Source organism: Cebus imitator, unplaced genomic scaffold, assembly GCF_001604975.1.
Source record: "Cebus imitator isolate Cc_AM_T3 unplaced genomic scaffold, Cebus_imitator-1.0 Scaffold629, whole genome shotgun sequence".
NCBI classification, from domain to species: domain Eukaryota; kingdom Metazoa; phylum Chordata; class Mammalia; order Primates; family Cebidae; genus Cebus; species Cebus imitator.
In genome coordinates, this window is record NW_016107944.1 from 135,985 (window position 1) to 156,365 (window position 20,381).

The window sequence follows — 20,381 nt, forward strand, 5'->3', positions numbered from 1 at the left end:
AGCAAGAAAAAAGGAACAACAAACAAAGGAGCAGACTTCTCAGTGGAAACATTACAGGCCAGGGAGAGAGAGGCATGACATATTTAAAGTACTGGAGGAAAAAAATGTCAAACATGACGGAGAAATAGAGAGTTTCCCAGACAAACAAAACCTGAGAAATTTCATCAACAGCCAACAAGAAATGCTAATGGGAGTTCTTCAATCTGAAAGAAAAGGACATTAACAAACAGTAAGAAATCATGTGAACATACAAAACTCACTGGTAACAGCAAAGACACAGACAAATAGAGAATATTATAACATTGTAATTGTGGTGTGTCAACTACTCATACCTTAAACAGGAAGATTAAAAGATGAATCTATCAATAGAAACGACACTGAAGAAATTAGATCATATCAAGTTAAAAAGGAAACAACCAACAAGGTGAAGGGACAGCCCATGGAGTGGGAGAAAATACTCGTAAACTACCCATCTGATAAGGAATTAATAACCAGAATATATAAGGAGCTTAAACAATTCAGTGGGGAAAAAAATCTAATAATCTGATTAAAAAGTGGGCAAATGATCTTATTTAGACACTTCTTAAAGACATGGCAAACAGGAATATGAAAAGGTGCTGAATGTCGCTGATCATCAGAGAAATATAAGTCAAAACTACAATGAGGTACCATCTCACTCCAATTAAAGTGACTTTTATTCAAAAGTCAGGCAACAACAAACGCTGGGGAAGATGTAGAGAAAAGTGGACCCTTGTACACTTGTTGGTAGGAAAGTAAATTAGTCCATCAAAAAAAAAAAAAACTAAAAAGAGAACTACCATATGATCCAGCAATAGTACTTCTGGGTATACACCCAAAGGAAAGGAAATTAGTCCAGTAAAGAGATATCTGCACTCCCCATGTTTATTGCAGCACTATTCACAATAGCCAACATTTGGAATCAACCTAAGTGTCCATCAGCAGACAAATGGATGAAGAAAATATAGTCCATATACACAACAGAGTATTCAGCCATAGAAAAAGAATGAGATCCTGCCACTTGCAACAACATGGATGGAAGTGCAAATCATCATGTTAAATGAAATAACCCAGGCACAGAAAGATAAACTTCATTTATTCTCACTCATTTGTGGGAGATAAAAATTAAAACATTTGAACTCATAAAGCTAGAGAATAGAATGATTATCAGAGGCTGGGAAGGGTGGTGGGGCAGGGGTGGAAATAGGGATGGTTAATGGGTAATTAACAATACAGTTAATGAAACCTATTATTTGATAGCACAACAGGGTGACTACTGCATTGCATGCCTGTGTCAAAATATCTCGGGTACCGCATAAATGTATACGCCTACTATGTACCCATAACAACTAAAAATTAGAAAAAAGTATAAGACGGAGGAAGGGAGGGAGGGGAAGGAAAGGAGAAGAGAGAAACAGCCTGGGAAAGAGCCAGAGGGCCCTGCCTGTCCTCAGGGGTCAGTTCTGGATGGTAACATAAAGTGGATCATTGCAGGCTGTAGCCCAAAGCTTGAAAGCTGCTCAAGTACATCAAGATGACTAAGGACATACATTCCAGAGCCAGGCTGCCAGGGTTTAAACCCCAATTCTAGCGAATCAAGCCTTGTATTCTTTAATCCCTCTGCCTCTGTTTCATAATCTAACAACTGTCAGGGTAGCAGGGGCAGTGCAGTTAAGTGAAATAATGACTTGTAGAGATTATCATAGTGCCTGGACCATATAGTAGTAAAAGTCAGTAAAACTCATTCTTTGGGGCCAGGCGTGGTGACTCATGCCTATAATTCCAGCACTTAGGGAGGCCTAGGCAGGTAGATCACGAGGTCAGGAGGTTGAGACCATCCTGCCTAATACGGTGAAATTCCCATCTCTACTAAAAATACGAAAAATTAGCTGAGCGTGATGGCATGCACCTGTAGTCCCAGCTACGTGGGAGGCTGAGGCAGGAGAATCATTTGAACCCGGGAGACAGAGGTTGCAGTGAGCTGAGATCACAGCTGCTGCACTCCAGCCTAGGCAACGGAGTGAGACTGTATCTCAAAAAAAAAAAAAAAAAAAAAAAAAATCACTCTTTCTGTCACAAGTGCCTTATATATTATACATACAATACTACATAGTAATGTAATACAGGTCCATTTATCCAAGAAAAATCACAATACATAAAAGACCAAAAGTCTTATATCCTAACTACTTTATTAAATAGACGATGACTTTACTATTTTTTGTTTTTTTTGGAGTCGGGGACAAGGCCTTGCTCTGTTGCCCTGGCTGGAGTGCAGTGGCACAATCACCACCATTGTAGCCTCGACCTCCTGGGCCAAGCCATTCTCCCCACCTCAGCGCCTCCCTCACAGCCGGGACTCAAGGTGTGCATCACAATGACCAGCAATTTTTTTTTTTTTTTTAAAGATGGGGTCTTGCTATGTTGCCCAGGCTCCCGGGTTCAAGTGATCCTCCCACCTTGGCCTCCCAAGTGCTGGGATTACAGGCATGAGCCACTATGCCTGGCCAGAAGATGACTTTTAAGGAGAAAAGAGGTGCTGCATTTTAAATCCTGGAAGGCTGATTCTGAAATCGTTTGAAAAGCAGCAACAGAAGGTAGGTTTTGAGTCTTACAACCTGGGGCAGACTGCGGCCTTCTGTGTAGCTGGCTGGCTGAGTGTTGTGGAGTCCTCAGGCTGGAGTCTAGAAACATGCAAGTGATTTGGCTGGGACCACTGTGGGCTAGGAATTAAACTGAGGATGTAACGAGGCAGCCTAGAGGGCGAGCACCCTGAGCAAGGCCTCTGCAAGCAGTTGAGGCTGCTGCCCCTCAGAAGCTCTGCCCCTCTGCCTCCCATAGGTAGGTAATTCGGCATGGGGGAAGGGCACCTGCAAATCAGCATTTGTTTCATATGCACCCATCATTTCATCCTTCCTGGGTGTTGGAATAATTATCTCAAATTTAACAATATATTCCAGAAACTTCTTTTATTTACAAAAAAAAAAAAAAAAAAGACAAGAATCAAAAAACAGAAACCCTTAAGTAACTTCACAACTTCTTCTAACAAGGTCTTGCTAAGTAATAACAGGCAGATTTTTTATATTCATTTAACAGATTAACATAGGAAGAGAGGGGAAGATTCAAGTGAAATTAAATCACTTGAAAAGAGTAATCTAGCATGTATCAAGTGGCTGAGAACAAAGCCTACCCTTCCAAGACTGCAGGTGCTCCAGGCCCTGCTTACATTGTGGGTCTCTCAGCTGACCAGCTCCTTTGCATTTCCCTTGCTTGAGATTTTTTTTTTTTTTTAAAGAGATGGGGGTCTTGTTATGTTGCTTAGGCTGAGCTCCTGGGCCCAACTGATCCTCCCGCCTCAGCCCTCTGAGTAGCTGGGAACTACAGGGAGACCGCCCAACATGCTGACTGGTCAGCTCCTTTTAACTTCTCTGTCAAGAGACATTGTCACCTACCAATGTGATTTTCAACATTTCCCTTGAAAAAAGAAACCACTCTTGTGCATCACAAGCATCTCCCAATTTCAAAGATCAATTTTCTGTAGATATGGAGCCAGTGGAATTGTACTATAAATAGATTCAAACAAAAACTTCCCAGGAAGGCCACTATTTTCTGCAGAGAGGAAAGCCACTCCTTTCCAGCAGGTGCCCAAGGCAGATAGCAGCAGAGGCCCCCAGGGAGGGACCAGAGGACAGGCAGTGTAGCTCTGAGGTCAGACCCCTCTAGAATCCTAGCAAGGGTCACCTCCTCCACTCCCCAACCCCCACCCCATGCTTGTCAAGACACTTATGAAAAAAAAGAAAATCTCAGGACCCCCAAACTTCTTACGTGGAAGATAAATGTAAGCGTGGAGGCTGAGTCATGCTACTTGCCATCTTCTCCCCAAATGAATCTATTGCTTTACAAGTCTGGGTCAAAGCATTAAATCAGACATTCACCAGTGCCCTAAGGAAAGGCAAAAGGCCTCAGGCATCTCCAGATGAGTGTTCCCGAAAAGAGGAAGAGTTTCATGCTGTGGGACCCAGGGGATGTACTCCCCAACTGCAGATATTAAGAGCACTACTATGCTGGTGGTAACACACCCATCTAGATTCTTCTCTCAGAGGGGTAAACAACTGGTTGTGATGGTTTGACCAACAGATAATTTGACAGTACTGAATAAACATCTCTAACAGAACACCTACATAGCTTTCTTTAGTGTGATGAACAAAAGCACAAAGGAAATCAAGCTAGAGTTCATCTAAGAACCAAGCTCTTCTCTTACACAAAGCAGCCATAAGAATAGAGACTAAAGAGAATAAGGAATTAGGTTTATAGCTAACCCAGCAACACTGTCAATATATCAAGAACCAAGAAATCAGAACATTAAAGTAAAAGCGTGCTGTGGCTCAAACATTTCAGTGTTAGTTATTTTTAGTAAATTTTTATAGCAAAGACAGTATTTTGAAGAATTATGCCCTGGCTTTGAGAAATCATTTAACCCTTCATTCATATATTCACATAGCAAAAACATGGTACTATGGAGACATAAACAGAATGATATCTTATAATAAATTCTGAGTAAATTCCAGTAACATTAAAGCTGTACAGATAGTGTTATTAGAAACCAGCACAAGTGGAGAAGTGGGTATGACCAACAGGAAGATACCTGACTCGTAAACACCCCATAACTACTTCTTGTGTAAGTCTGTCATTTCAGTTGGCTTTTGACTTAATCTGGTGACTATATAGTCCATTCAATCAAGTTATCTCAAGTGCTTAAAAAGAGATAATCTACCAGGGCAAAGAACTGTCAAGAATTCAGAATCCCACCTGCCCATCTTAAGGGTCACCTCCTCCTCTAACACTGTGGAGACTACTCACAAACCTCAGCAGATGTGAAATGCATTCGTGGAACATCCTGGCTAGACATGTTTCTACAGCTTCTAAAGGTCCTGGAGGGGCAATGAGAAACATCAGGTATGAGGTCCCTGCCTTGGAGGACTCTTGGCCTAGAAGGACAGGGGCTTCCGATCTCTGTGGCTGGATCGGCAGGTGCTGACAGCAGCCTCGGCTTGCAGGCCTGGGTATCCTTGCTGGCTTCAGCAGACAACTCTCCCTTCTCAAACCTGCCCCATATTCTGTCTTCCCTCTCCCAGGAAGCAGCACAACCACATATTCAATCACACAAGCTGGAGATCTATGAATGGGCTGAAATGCCTTCCTCCTGCCCATCCCTGATGTCAAATCAGTCACCCGACCCTACTGAACCTCCCTTCTAAACATCTAATGTCTAAATGTCTTTCCAGGCCAGATGCAGTGGCTCACGCCTATAATCCTAGCACTTTGGGAGGCAGATGTGGGTGGATCACTTGAGGTCAGGGGTTTGAGACCAGCCTGGTCAATATGATGAAACCCCGTCTCTACTAAAAATAGGAAAGTTATCCAGGAGTGGTGGTGGGTGACTATAATCCCAGCTACTCAGGAGGCTGAGGCAGGAGAATCGCTTGAACCCAGGAGGTGGAGGTTGCAGTGAACCAACAGATGCACCACTGCCAAGTCTCTGTCTTAAAAATAAATAAACAAATAAAACAAATGTCTTTCCAGCCCTCATCTTCCCATCCAACCCACTCCCTGTTCTGCCCTTCATTCTTTCTCGCCTAACTGTATCCAAAGTCATTTTTCTCAACTGTAAACGTGATTCCGTGACTCTTGTTTAAAATTCCTTCGACCAAAAGCACAAACCACCAATGAAAAATAGTAAACTCAACTTCATAAAAATAAAAATTAAAACATTTTGTGCCACAAAAGGCATTATCAAGATAGTGAAAAGATAACCCACAGAATGGGAGGAAATATTTGCAAATCATTTTTCTGGTAAGGGATTTGTATCCAGAGCACAGAAAGAACTCTCCAGCACTCTGGGAGGCTAAAGTGGGAGGACTGCTTGAGGCCACATAGCGCAGGTTCCATATGTATAAAACATCCAGAAAAGACAGGTCCACAGAGCCAAAACGTAGATTAGTGGTTGCCAGGGGCTGGGAGGGAGGTGGTCTTGGAGGTTAAGATTTCTTTATGGGGTGACAAAAATGTTCTAAAATTGATTGTGCTGATGGTTGCACAATTGTGTGAATATACTAAAACCCACAGACATATGCGATTTATATGGATTATATCTCCATAAAAACTATTTAAAAAATTATTCAGAGACTCCCACTGTCTTGAGGATAAAATCCTAACTGCTTGGCTGTAATCTCCTCCAGGCCACTTCCACCGACCACCCTGTGCACTCCAACAAGGACAAACTACCTGCATCACTTCCTCTGTGGCCAGGCTTTCTGACCTTAGGACCTGCTGTTGTTTTCTTCCAGCAGCATTCCCACAGTCCCTACCCCCACACACTCAGGGGTCAACTCACCCCCTCTCCCCTTAAGATTCAGGTTAGAGGTCAAAGGAAACAACATTTCTTGATGACTCAGGTTTTCACTGTGAATTTCTCCATTGTATTACTATCAGGTAAAACTCTCCCGGTTCAACAAAGCTTTCAAAGGTGGTTTTCTTCAAATCAAAGGGCTTTGGCCTTAAGACAATAGTGACAGCGTATTAATTGGAGTCTTAGGTCTGTTTTAAATGTTTTTCTGTCTCTGCTTTCAGGTAACTGGAAAGCAGCATAAATCAGTGATTAAGAGTAAAAGCTCTGGGTACCTTGGCTCACCCCTGTCATCCCAGCACTTTGGGAAGCACTGAGGTGTGGGAGGATCACCTAGGGTCAGGAGTTTGAGATCAGCCTGGTCGACAGAGCAAGACTCTGCCTCTATGAAAAAAAAAAAAATTAAAAAATTCATGGTATGTCATGTTGTGCACCTGTAATTCCAGCTACTTGGGAAGCTGAGGTGGGAGGACCACTTAAGCCCAGGAATTCCAGGCTGCAGAGAGCTATAATCACACCACTGTATCCCAGCCTGGGCAACAGAATAAGACCATGTCTCAAAAAAAAAAAAAAAAAAAAAAAAAAAAAAAAAAACTCAAAAAAAAAAAAAAAAAAAAAAAAAAAGTAAGCGCTCTAAGGTCAGACCCAATTTTGAATCCTGGCTTCATTTCATCCATTCATTAGGCTAATAACTTAATCATTCTGTTTGTTCAACCGAAAAAAGATTAAACAGAATCAACAGCATATGGTTAAGACAAAAGATAAGATCAAAAGATGGAAAAGCTCTAAGAGTGCCTAGCACATATAAAGCCCCAAAATATTAGCTGCTGTTATTAAGATATAATAAACTTTATTTTTCAACATATTAACATAATTATAGCAGCCTCTCAATTCCGTTGCAAGTTTTTCTGACATTCATTCATTCACCTGAAAAGTATTTACTGAATACCTAACGGATGGAAGAAATTGCAATGCTAAAATTACATATAGTTTAAAAGGAAAAAAACTTGGAATGACACTTGAGTAACTTACCATGAGTGATACAGTTTGGCTGTCTCCCCCCACCCAAATCTCATCTTGATATCCCACATGCTGTGGATGGGACCCAGTGGGAGGTAACTGACTCAGGGGACAGGTCTTTCCTGCTGTTCTCCTGATAGTGCTAAGTCTCACAAGATCTGATGACTATATAAGGGGGAGTTTCCCTGCACAAGCTCTCTTCGCTTGTCTGCCAACATGTGAGATGTGCCTTTCACCTTCTACCACCATGATTGTGAGGCATCCCCAGCCATGTGGAAATGTAAGTTCATTAGACCTTTTTTCTTTCCAGTCTCAGGTATGTGTTTATCAGCAGCATGAAAACAGACTAATACAATGAGTAAGAATGTGGGGTGTTTCTGTTTTGGCATCTAGATGGCTACTGCAAAACTCCCTCTGCTTGGTTCTTGGCCCCGTTGTGAATAGACACTGCTGATAATCAGCCACAGTTCATTCTTACTGGCCTAAAGTTGAATTATTATTATTTTGGCAATGCTGCTCCACCAAGGGAGAGGAGAAAATGCTAGTTTATTTACACTTCAGTTATGGGGGAGTAAGGCTGTTGGAAAACTCAAAGATGAGGATAAACATCTGTATTTCACCTTTGGGAACACAGAGGCAAGCTTCAGAAGCAGGGTCTGTGCCCTGGGAGGGACCTTTCAAAGCAGCAAGGCCCCACTCAGGTGCTTCCCAAGAACTCGCACTGGAGAGAGAAGTGCCGGGCAACACCAGCTCACAGACGAGTCCCGAGGTCATGTGAACAGAAGAGAGGGTGCTCTCTTCATGTGAGGCCTCACCTCAGGAAAGGCATTAACATGTCCAGAAGAAAGCAAGTCTATCAAGGGGGAAGCAGGGTCAGGCAGGACTGGGAAGCAGCCCCCTGTGGAGTCACAGGTTAAGAGCAAGGGGTCAGAGCTATAGGTTCTGCACATCTGCCCAAGTGGTAAGACCACCCTTCCTCAAACCATCTGACTGTCTCCACCAAACTTCTGCCCCTTTTTAAGGGGCTTCAAGAACAGAGATCTGGGGATGTAGGGGGAGAACCTGGCAGACATGCCATGAGCTCCAGGCCACATGCCTGTCACATCCCACATAATAAAGGCTGCAGGGGCATTCTGGCTTTGTAGTTTAATCTTCAGAAGATTCCGCTCCTGGGGCACAGCTGACTCTGCACAGCCAGGCTGAGGCCTGTGGCAACTCTCCCCAGGCCACAGCCCCTTGAGCAGAGGCTTCCTGGTGCAGCGTCTGTGGGGCTCTCCCCAAGCAGTCTCCACAGGCCTCTTCCTGACTTCCTCATCCTCATGGTTTGCCCAGGGGAGCTGGAAAACAGGCCCTGTTGACAGAAGCTGCTGACAGGCTTCCTCCCCAGCATGAAGCCACAGGCCTCTGCTCACCAGAGAGCTGATGCTTGGTGCTGGAGAGTGGGAGTTGAAGATGACTGAAATCTCCGTGTTTTCAGCTCAGTAACCTTCCCACCGCTCCAGCAGCCGCCAGTGGCTACTCAGGCAGTACGTTCCCTCAGCTTCCCTGAAGCACCCCAAACAGTTTCACCTGCATGTCTGAGTCCTCTGAGGGCCAGGGTGTTCCCATGAGTGACCCTGGCTGAGCGACAATTATGTCATTTACTGAAATGAGCTTGAAGTTCCATGGGACAGGGCCCTGCAGACCTGAAGGCCTCGCTGAAGACCCCGTAACTGAAGCAGAAAGCTTCAGGAGGGATCAGGTAATGGTGAATGGGGTGGGGGTCTCTTCAGGCCAAGAGAGCCCCCTGAGCAAACATGACTGTCAGGCAGCCACTGGCCTGGCCAGGCCTGGCACGGAGGGAGGGATGGGAGTACAGCTGGACGCGTGGTGGGACTGCGAGTGGAGGTGTGGTGGGAGCGGGTGCTGGGCGAAGCATGTGGTGCTCCAGGCAGCACCGGAAGGGCTACACGATCAGATCACTGTGAGTACTGGGTGGGGAAAGGTGAAGGAGTGGAGGCCTGGTGTGGTAAACGGTGCCCATTCCTCACCAAAAGCCACCCCGCAACCTTGTATCTTCCTAATAGAATTCCAATTTTGTTCAAGAATCAGGCTGCAACTGTGATTTCAAGAAGGTAGCGTGGGGGCGCTGTGTGACCCACTTCTCATCAATCAGATGTAAAGGGAAAGTTCTGGGAGGCTGTGGGAAACCCTCTCCCCATAGGACCCAGGTGTCCAGAAGACATGCCTGCCCAGAGCTGCCAACAGGCAGGCCAAGCTGCTTGTCAATGCTGAGCTGTCCTGTACCCCTGGCAGGAGGCCCAGAACCACAGCAATACCAGCCACAGTCTGGGCCTGCACCATGGGCAGCCACAGCCCACCTCTTGCTCTTACGGTCCAGGGTGGAGAGAGGGTCCCCTGGTTCATGCTTCTGATAGGAGGGCAGTTTCTCATATTCCAATGCATCACCTGGATACACTCCTGGTCCACCTGACTGTTTAAACCAGATGTCCAGATCTCTTAAGTCCTTTAATGTGCCCTACTCCAATGTCACAGCTACAGGATCATCTATTTACCAATATTTCCCTCAAATTCTGGTTCTGCCGTCTCTGACCAGCTGCCACTCTAAATCAGTTTGGCTCCAGAATTCACGCGGGCAGCACACTAGTCATTTTACCTCTGCTGACTCCCCCAGACCACTCACGGCAAGTGGTTATTTATAATCTCCTTACTCTTCTAGAAGTGGACCACGAGTTTCTGCAGAAAGAACTAAGATTCTAAGGACACCACCTATAAACTTCAACCTCAGGGGGAATAAATAGATATTTTTCTTTTAGAACGTCTAGGTTTCAAGCCTAGAAATGATATTCTAACTTGAAATCTAGATCCCAAACAACTGAAAAGGTAAAAAGGAAAATTAAAGCTGGGTCATGTTATTGCCTGGAAAAACGACAATCCTATACTCTCTCTGTGCTGTTTGCAGGGACAGGTGTGGCTCCCAGGAGTGGTGGCTTTGGGTTCTGTGGAAATCAGACCCTTCCTCAAAGTTTTACAGAAGTATGTCATGTGACTACAGATTAAGCAGCCAGCAAAACGCATATGGGGTATATCAGAGAGGTTAAAAAAATAAAGAGCTTAGCAAACCACTAAAGACAAAGAAATGAGAAGAAAAAGAAGCCTACAAAATATTGTATCCTATCAATTTTCCATTTATTGTATGAGGAAGAAACCTACCTTCTATTTTTTTAAAAAAAGGACTTTTCAAGGCTTTTCAGAGGCTCTTTTGACAGTATCTGGGTCACTTGAGTAATCTAAACTGGAAACTTACATAGATTTACTGAATCTATTAGATCACAGAATGGTTTGGCACTGCTTTTCCCCTTTGTAAATAGCTTATTGTATTCTTTTTCATAATATTCACCTTCTGCCAAGCATTAGAGTGGATGAATGCGCTGCTCACAGGGTACATGATGTTGCTTGGTGATTAACAGGACAGTTACTCCCATACCTGCTGAAGGCAGTTATATTTGAAAGTTGTTGGCAAAAGGTCAAGTGAAACAATTGAAAACTGAAGAATTAGGATTTACCTTAGGAATGCAAGCATGGTTTTACACTAGACCACCTTAGAAAATCTATTGTTATAACTTACTCATTAACAAATTAAAGGGGAAAAAAACCCGATTACATAAAAACTATCAGATCATGTCATTAGCTATAGAAAAAAATTCAATCCCCATCCTTTAAAAACAGTCAAGTAGTCAGGCATGGTGGTGCCTGGCTGTTGTACCAGCTACCCAGAAGGCTGAGGTGGGAGGATCAGCTGAGCCCAGGAGTTCAAGACTGCAATGAACTATATCACCACTACACTCCAGCCTAAGTGACAAAACGAGAACCTGTCTCTAAAAATAAAAAAACCATATCATAGTTTTGTGCTAAAACTTCTCCTGTTATCCTTTGGACATGAATCTCTTCAGTACTATCATTTAAATTCATGGTTGTTGGTGGGTTAGTTGATATTCTATAGTAGAGATACAATAAATATTAGTCCATTTAGGAGGTCTGTTTTGCTTTTTCTGCAGTAATGTAAAAGGGCAGGAAGATTAGTATGTTACAAGTCACTGGAATTACAAATCAGTTTCTGTGCACTTAAGATAGCACAAAATCACAGGCCTAGGGTCTTGATGGATATAAAAGAAACCCTATGTGATAGCATGCCCCCATCTTTACCTCAAACTCTCACCTAAAAATACTAGCTAGGACCTTTCCCCTCCTACTATCAGTATTTTATAATTCTAGTTAGCACTCAATAAGATCTGGGATATATAAATAATAACAGTTTGATTTTAAACATATACGTTGTGCCTTGTACTCTACAGAAAATGCAAATGATTTCTTTTAAGTTAGATTTAGTTTATTCTAGAAGATTATAGATTTTATTGTCTCTATTTACCAAAGCTACAATACCTTTAAATGCTTTCATTATCAATCAAGGGTAAAAAAAGTTAAATGAAGAAATAATTTTACTCAAGAAACTAGTAAGAAACCAAAGAAATGCACAAAAATAGGACAAAAAAATTAATAAAGATAAAAGCAGAAACAAGTTAATCAGAAACAGATTAACAGTGGAATAGATAAACTGATCCAACTGGTTCTTTGTAATGGAATGTGGACAGACATACTCTACTCTTCTGGATAGGAAGACAAAATATGATAATCATATCAACGCAAGTTTTTATACATGCTCAAACATGTATAAACTGAGAAAAGGCCTGAAAGGACATATAGCAAAATGTTAGCAGTTTTTCTCCAAGTGGTGAGATTAAAGGTAATACATTTCTTTTTTATACTTTTCTGCTTTTTTAAATCCTCATAATGAAAACATAATTTTATGATCAGAAAAAATAAGCTACCTTAAGATGTCAAATTATTTCTCATTGATATATACACTGTAATGCCAATCAAACTACCAAAAATACTGAGGGATTGAGAAAGAACTTCAAGAAGGTCCACATGGGAGATAAAACATTTTGCAAGAGAGTAGTGAGTAATCAAGTAAAAAAAGAATATTCTTATTCCATAAGATATTAAAACCCAATACAAAGCCTGACTGGTAATGGAATTACTTACATACTTTCAATAAAATACCTGCAAATTTAGGATACAGACAAAGATAGAACTCCTTAACATGACCCACCACTAAAACCATCAGATGGCTAAATGCGGAATCAGGTTGCAATGGACTCATCTTAAGACAGATGAAGCAGTGGAGAAAAATCTCGTGAGAACTCAGGGCAAAATCTGTTTCTTGAAACAATGACAACCCCTGAAGTAAGGTAGGAAGATGTTTTGAACTCCTCTTGCCAGCAGATCCCTAAATCAGACCCAGAACTTGGAGGAAACAGGGAATAGGCTGATTAAAGTATTATTTTTTAAAAACGAGAAAAGTTATTATTTATTTGGTCTTGGGCTATGGAAGATCTTCCTAAGCAAAAAAGGTTTTAAAAATGAAATGATTAACAGATTTAAATGATAATACCAAGTGCTGGCAAGGGCTCGGGGAAGCACATGATCTCATGACCGCTAGGATGAATAAACTGGCATAATATTTCTGAAGGGCAATCTGGCTGAATGTGTTGAACGTCTTTAAAATGTTTATACTCTTTGACTCGGTAAGTCATCGTCTAGGAATTTTTCCAAAATAAACAGTAAGACATATAAAAAAGTATTTATAATATTGAAAGACTGGAAAGACCACAAATGTTTGACTATATATATGTTCAACAACAGGGACCTAATAAATATGAAACATTTATATTAAAATGCTATCTGGCCTTTAAAAGAATGTTTAAATGAGTATTTAATGATGTAAATATGCTGATTAAAAAGTTTAATCATTTCTAAACTGTTAAATGCAAAAAGAAAGTTAATAACATGTATAAGATGATTCTAAATTTGTTTAACTTGTATGATACATATACACACACATATATCTGGAAGAAAACACAAAAATAGTGGTAATTTTTGGTGGAAAATTGGGAGTGATTTAATTGTCTGTTACTACCAGCTAAAAGCATGCTGATAGACCTGGCAAACTCCCACTCAGTCTTCAGAACTCAGCTCAGTTGCTATTTCTTCCAGGAAGTCCTTCTATACCCCCAAACCCCATGTTATACCAGGTGCCCCTCCTTTGCACTAGACTAGAGCCTGGGCATAGGCTCTATAATATTCTTTATCACTGCATCATACTCTGACTTCACTCTACATCCCCACTACACTTTGAACCACACATAATCAGAAATCTAGGGCTTTCTTTTTTGTATCCCCAATTCCAATCTCTCTGCAATCTAACAGGACTTCAAGCTGGAATGCTGGCTTCATGAATGAAATAGACTGAGCAAATGCTTCTATGTGCTCTGTAAAGTTAGAGGGTAAGAGCAGAAATATGAACAAGGATGAACAAATACCAGCAAAGAATTGTCTCTTCTCACCTTGGCCAGCAGGCTGGAAACATGTTTAATTTCACCATTTGCCTTTAGTAATTCTTGTCTGAGCTCATTGCAAGACAGTTCCAGTAGATCTTTCTCCGCTCGGGCTACTTTCAACATTTCTTGAACTTCGCAGCTCTCTGCCATCTGCCCTATGGCAGTGGCCTCTGTGGCTTTCTGCTTCTCACCCTGCAAATGAGACTTCAAAGATCCATTCTCCGTTTTTAGCCCTTCCAAGGTAACTCTACACTCTTCCAAAGTTTTGGCCATGATGTTATTATTATGCCGTTCCAGTTCCAGAAACTCATTCAGTTTTTCATTTTCTTCCTTCAGGCGTTTAATCATTTCTAAAGCTCCTTGGTTTTCTTCCTCAACCTTCCGCAAGCTACAGGTCAACTGTTGCTGAATATTGAGAAGCTTCTCTCTTTCAAAGTGGCCCTGCTCAAGAATATCTGTACACTTCTGCTCCAGTTCAAGGATTTTTCCTTCCTGAGTGGTAGGTTCTTCATTCTTTACTCGCTCTTGTAAAAGAGTCATCAGCTTCTCATTTTCTTGACTTAGCTGCTCTGCCCTCTCTCGATGCTGATGAAAGGATGTCTCTAAAATTGTCTTTTCATCCACCAGCTTCTCATTTTCAGCTGTCAATTCTTGCACCATTTGTTGCTGGTCTGATAATTCTTGTAGAGTAGCCTGCAGTTCTTCTGCAGTGCTATGGTGATTTTCTTCCATCTTTTGTATCTTCTCTGTGAGGGAAGCCAGGGACAATTCGCTTACGTTGTTTGGGGAACTCCCAGTGGTAGAACACTTTGAACTCTTAAAGGGGTTACTGGTCGAGGACAGGGGCCTTGAGGGTGTCTCTGCTGTTATGTGCTCAAAGTCGGAGGCATCTGGTGACAAAGAAGCTTTGGTAACATCGCTACTTGAGGAGCCTGATGTCCGTAATGAGTTTCCATGTATGTTTTTTTTATACTCATCAATGTCACTGGACAACTGATTTCCAGTTGGGCTTCCAAAGCTTGACTCTTGAGTTACGGATGTTGGGCAGCTGCTGTCGCCAGTGTGACTGGCTGCGCCTTCTGAATTTGGGGAGTGCTCAAGATAGATGAGTTTCTCCTTCAGGGCCTGGTTTTCTTCCTCTAGATCAGAGAGTTCTTTCTGAAAGTTCTTGTTCTTCTCCTCAAGAGCTCTTATCATAGGTTCCACGTCACCGGGGGAGACTGATGTTGCATCTCCATTTGGGCCCAAAGCATCAGTCCCCTCAGTGCTCAGAGTCCTTTTCTCTTTGCATTTCTTTAGCTCACTTCGAAGCCTGTTAATTTCACTATCTTTTGCTTTGGCTTCTGCCAAAAGTTCCCGAACTTGGGACTCAAGTGCAGCCTTTTCTCCACCTTCATTGTCTTGCTTGGGCTTTGCAGAAGGGGTCCTCAGGTGTTTGGTGGGAGTGGGAGTGTTGGAAGAAGTTGGACTGGACACTGATTTCCTGGGGTTGGAGGGACCACGTGGCACAGACCTCTCTCTTGAGACAGTCACTGAAAATTCCCGTGGTGCTGGAATGCCTGTCCGTTTGGTTGTTGTAAAGGCCCCTTAAAGACAGAAGAAAAAAAGTAAAAAAATAAAGCAAGCACTCTTATAAACAAAACCCAAATGACTGTAAATCACATGGCACAGTGGACAGTGGCTGTCGTTCTTCATCCATTTCCTCCTCCTCTAGCTAATTACCCAGTTCTGACTAGGGTTTCTGTGCTTCCTCCCACAGCCTATACTTTGGGTGAGGCTGACTCCACGCCTGAGCTACTCAGGATGACTCCATCCCCAGGCAGTTGCTGGTTCACACATGGGCACACACCTCAATTAAGATCAATGTGACAAAGGGAAGGGTTTCTGGGCAAGCTATTAAACACCACAGGACCAGAGTGAAAAAACGTGTAGGTATAGAAATGGCTTGCAACCACCCTGCCCTCTCAAGACAAAGGTGGGAATGCAGATGGCAAGAGAAACAAGAAGGAAACTAAACTCTCAGTGGCACTGTTGAGTTGCTAAATCAAATCAACCCTGAAGTCTGGCCTATTGCTGGCCTTTCAGTTAGGCAAGCCAGGAAATACCCTTCCTATAAGTCACCTTGAGTTGGGTTTTCTGTAACTTGCAATTTAGTACATCTGCACTGATAATGTTGACAACTAAACAATGGCCTTTTGACAAAATACAAGTTATTTGTGAATTTCTCAATAAACACTTTAAAAAACATCATGAACATATTTTGACACCATAAATTTGATTAAGAAATCATAAGATACAGATGATACTATGAGATGGATCTGATACAATGACATAGTGCTTTTGACATAAGTGGAAATGATGTACTCATTTGTACACATGGAGAAATAAGAACAAATGAGATAAGAACATACCTATGGTAATTGACATGATATGGACATAATACACAATACTTGTAACAGGAAATGTAAGGTATAAATAATTATTTTTTATTTCCATCTGTACCATGTACTATATCATAGACAATGTAAAAAACAATTATGGGGTGATACCCAGACATTAGTCTCCATTCCACCTCAAATGTTACAGTGTAAGTTTAAATCCTGGATTTTGTTTTTTGTTTTATTACAAACTCAGACTATTTGATGAGTCAGGGCTGGCTGCTGTCACTTACACAACTACATGCTTTGAGTGGGAGGTCTAACAAAGGGTCCCAGAAGTGGTCATCAACCTGTAGGCCTCTACAGCATAGGAAGGGCATGGGAGAGAATGTTTCCATAGACTGGCAGCAGCCCCAGCGTTAAAACAGGTTCAGCATCTAACAGGGTGGGCATCTGTAAACCCACCACCAAGACTGTTTCCAAGCCCTGAGCAAACGCACACCTCAACACTCTGGATCCTGACAACATAAAGGCTGATGACATTCATTGCTAAACATCTAACAACTGAGATCTTTTGAAACTTTGACCTAATAAAGGCTGAACCATCAATTTTTTTTGTTTTTGTTTTTGTTTTTTGAGACGGAGTTTCACTCTTGTTACCCAGGCTGGAGTGCAATGGCACGATCTCGGCTCATCGCAACCTCCGCCTCCTGGGTTCAAGCAATTCTCCTGCCTCAGCCTCCCAAGTAGCTGGGACTACAGGCGCGCACCACCATGCCCAGCTAATTTTTGTATTTTTAGTAGAGACAGGGTTTCACCCTGTTGACTAGGATGGTCTCGATCTCTTGACCTCATGATCCACCCGCCTCGGCCTCCCAAAGTGCTGGGATTATAGGCGTGAGCCACCGCGCCTGGCCTTGAACTGTCAAATTAACATACAGAAAACCATGGTTTTAAAATTATTTTCTTCAGATTAAGTTTCTGGAAAGCCAAGAGTATATATATCATAGACTTTTAATACAGTTGACCCTTGAACAACTTGGGGGTTAGGGTGCCAACCTCTCATGCAGTCAAAACTCTGTGTATAACTTTTGGTTCCCGAGAAACTTAACTACTACTAGCCTATTGCTGACTGGAAGTTTTATTGAAAACATAAACAGTTAATATGTATTTTGTATGTTATACACATTATATGCTGTATTAAGATAAAGTGAGATAAAAAAAGAAAATGTTATTCAGAAAATCATAAGGAAGTGAAAATACATTTACAGTACCATACTGTATTTACCAATACCATAAGTTTAAATTGTCTGTTTGCAAAATGAATCATCTGTCTGAAGCGTCAGGCAACCACTCCTCAATCTAGCAACCAATTCAATGCTGTCAGGACTTTTCTTGGCTTCTAGGGAGGACTGCCAGCACCACTAGTGGCACTTCATATAGTTCCCATAGTGTTATTCAAAGTTTGTGGCACTGCACTACACACAATAAAACATACTCAAGAACTTCAAGAGATCACTTTTTATCATGATCTGAAGTGTACTAGAGCGAGGAAGTGCTCCCACAGAGATGTTCAGCATCATAGTGCCTTCCGAGTAGATACCCCCAATGCTCGAGCACACTGTAATAGCATCAGGAAGTGGCTATGGGATTATTACAGGAGTACTGTGTGTACTACAGTTAATTTTATGCAGTTATAATTTAATACTGCCTCTTTATATTTGTTTACATTTCTCTCAACTATGAATAGCACCATGTACAGTCTGTGTGTGCATAAGTTTAGATAAATTTTAACTTTTTATAATAGATTTGTGCATATTTGGTAGTAAATGATAAAACTGATTAGTATCTACATGTATTTTATGCATTCATGCCATATATAACTTTTTCTCAAATTTTTTCCATATTTCTAGACTACTCAATTCATCTGAGTTTTTTTCAAACTGTTGCAATTCCCCAAATAATTTTCCAAGGTATTTATTGTTTAAAAATCTGCATACAAATGGACCCACACAGTTCAAGCCAGTGTTGTTCATGGGTCAACCTTATTTTTAGGTGTCAGGTACCTAACCTGCATCATACTACACAACTCAATCAGAAAAAGATTTAATTATTCTTGGGAAATGAGGATTAAAACCAGTAAGCACTAAAATGTTTAAGTAATGCCAGTTCTCTAGAATGAAGTCATTGCAGCAAGGGCCGTATTAAAAACTAGAATATAACTAAAGTTTCACCACAACTCTAGTCAGAACAAGCAAACCTGAGAGTCCAGGACTGGTCATCAAACAGGTATTCGCCATTCTTAATAACATCACTAAATTAAAGCTGCCTCTTTCTTTCTTTCTGATTTTTATTTTATTTATTTATTTTTTTTTTGAGATGGAGTTTCACTCCTGTCACCCAGGCTGGAATACAATGGTGCGATCTCAGCTCACTGCAACCTCCGCCACCCAGGTTCAAGTGATTCTCCTGCTTCAGCCTCCTGAGTAGCTGGAACTACGGGCACAAGCCACAGCACCCAGCTAATTTTTTGTGTATATATATATTTTTTAATAGACACAGGGTTTCACCGTGTTGGCCAGGCTGGTCTCGAACTCCTGACTTCAGGTGATCTGCCTGCCTTGGCCTCCCAAGTGCTAAGATGACAGGCGTGAGTCACCGTGCCCAGCCACTTTCTTTTTTTAAAACCTTCAATCATTTGTTGGTTTTGAAGACAGAAGAACTAATATAGAACAGATCAACTTTTATTGATCTGTTATTATCTGTTGTTATTTCCAGCTACAGTTTAACTCCTTCCTTTTGCTGCCAAATTGTAGTCTGTTCTCCCTGTGTTATTTCTGCCTTATCTATACTACTAGAAATTTTTAAAAACCATGAACCTAAACTATATTTATGAATTGATGTGTATTATGAAATGTACAATCTGGCCATATTTTTATTACATCTATTCTTTTTCCTTTTTTTCTTAAACTACATCTGTCTCTCTTTTCCAAAACAGTCTTCCCATCTCTGTACACTTCATTTCAGAAACTGTTATGGAGCACAGGTTAGGTTCAGAGAGTTGCTAAAAATTAATCATCAGACCAATAATGAAGGTCTTGGCTGTGCACCTCCCATGTGAGCCCAGGCCTCCAGCCCAAGCATACCTCCTCATGGGTACTGAAGGGGAGGAGTAAACAGCTCAGGACACCTCCTTCAAGCAGTGGGAGTCAGACCTCACTGCTAACCAATGCACTCTGGAGCCCTGAGACTGGCCATGCTTCCTTACACAGCACATCTGGGGCAATGGAGAGAAGGGCCAGTGGAACAGGGACTGGCTCAGCCAGCACCGTTGGATCTTTTGTGCTCCTCCCACTCAGGCATCACTTATGTGTACCATCCCCATGAGGCTGGCTGACTCCAAGAAGTTAACATAAAAGCAAGCTTCATCTCATAATTATGAAGATTAACACAATCATAAAGAAGAAACATGTTTGATGTGTGACATTTTTTAAATGGCAATGAACAATTACACTGTGGCCAATCACAAGTACATCAAACTAGGCATTCACAGAATTCATATAAAATAAGCATTCGCAAACTAGAAAGGAACATAAAATACTGGGAACAGTTGAGTATTGAGCTGGTTGGTCTCTAAGTAATGTTCCTGCTTCTCTTTTATGGTTACATTTGTGCAATAAATTAGAAAACACGAGGTAGCCAAAGAATATATGAAAAAATGTAGTAATCATCAGAGAAATGCAAATTAAAACCACAATGAGATATTCCTTCACACCTGTTAGAATGGGTACTATAAAAAACACAAAAGATAACAAGTATTGGTGAGGATGTGGAGAAAAGGGAACCCTGTACACTGTTGGTGAGAATGTCTATCAATATAACCATTACAGAGAACAGTATGGAGGTTCCTCAAAAAATTAAAAATAAGGCCAAGGCAGTAGGATCACTAAAGACTAAGAGTTCAAGAACAGCCTGGGCAACATAGTGAGATGCTATCTCTACACACAAAGAATTTAAAAATTAACCCCAGGAATAGGGCATGCACCTGTGGTCCCAGCCACTTGGAAGGATGAGGTGGGAGGATCACTTGAGCCCAGGAGT

General features: G+C 41.7%; 1 protein-coding gene across 7 annotated transcripts in view; it reads right to left on the reverse strand.

Moving 5' to 3' along the window:
• The window catches only part of SPECC1 (sperm antigen with calponin homology and coiled-coil domains 1), a 269,791-nt gene that overhangs the window by 119,327 nt on the left and 130,083 nt on the right, over positions 1–20,381 (reverse strand). For all 7 annotated transcript variants that reach the window (XM_017517382.2, XM_017517386.2, XM_037734510.1 and 4 more), the window contains one exon: positions 13,909–15,488. In XM_017517382.2, coding sequence (XP_017372871.1) covers positions 13,909–15,488 — 1,580 coding nt within the window. The remainder of the gene's footprint in view (positions 1–13,908; positions 15,489–20,381) is intronic.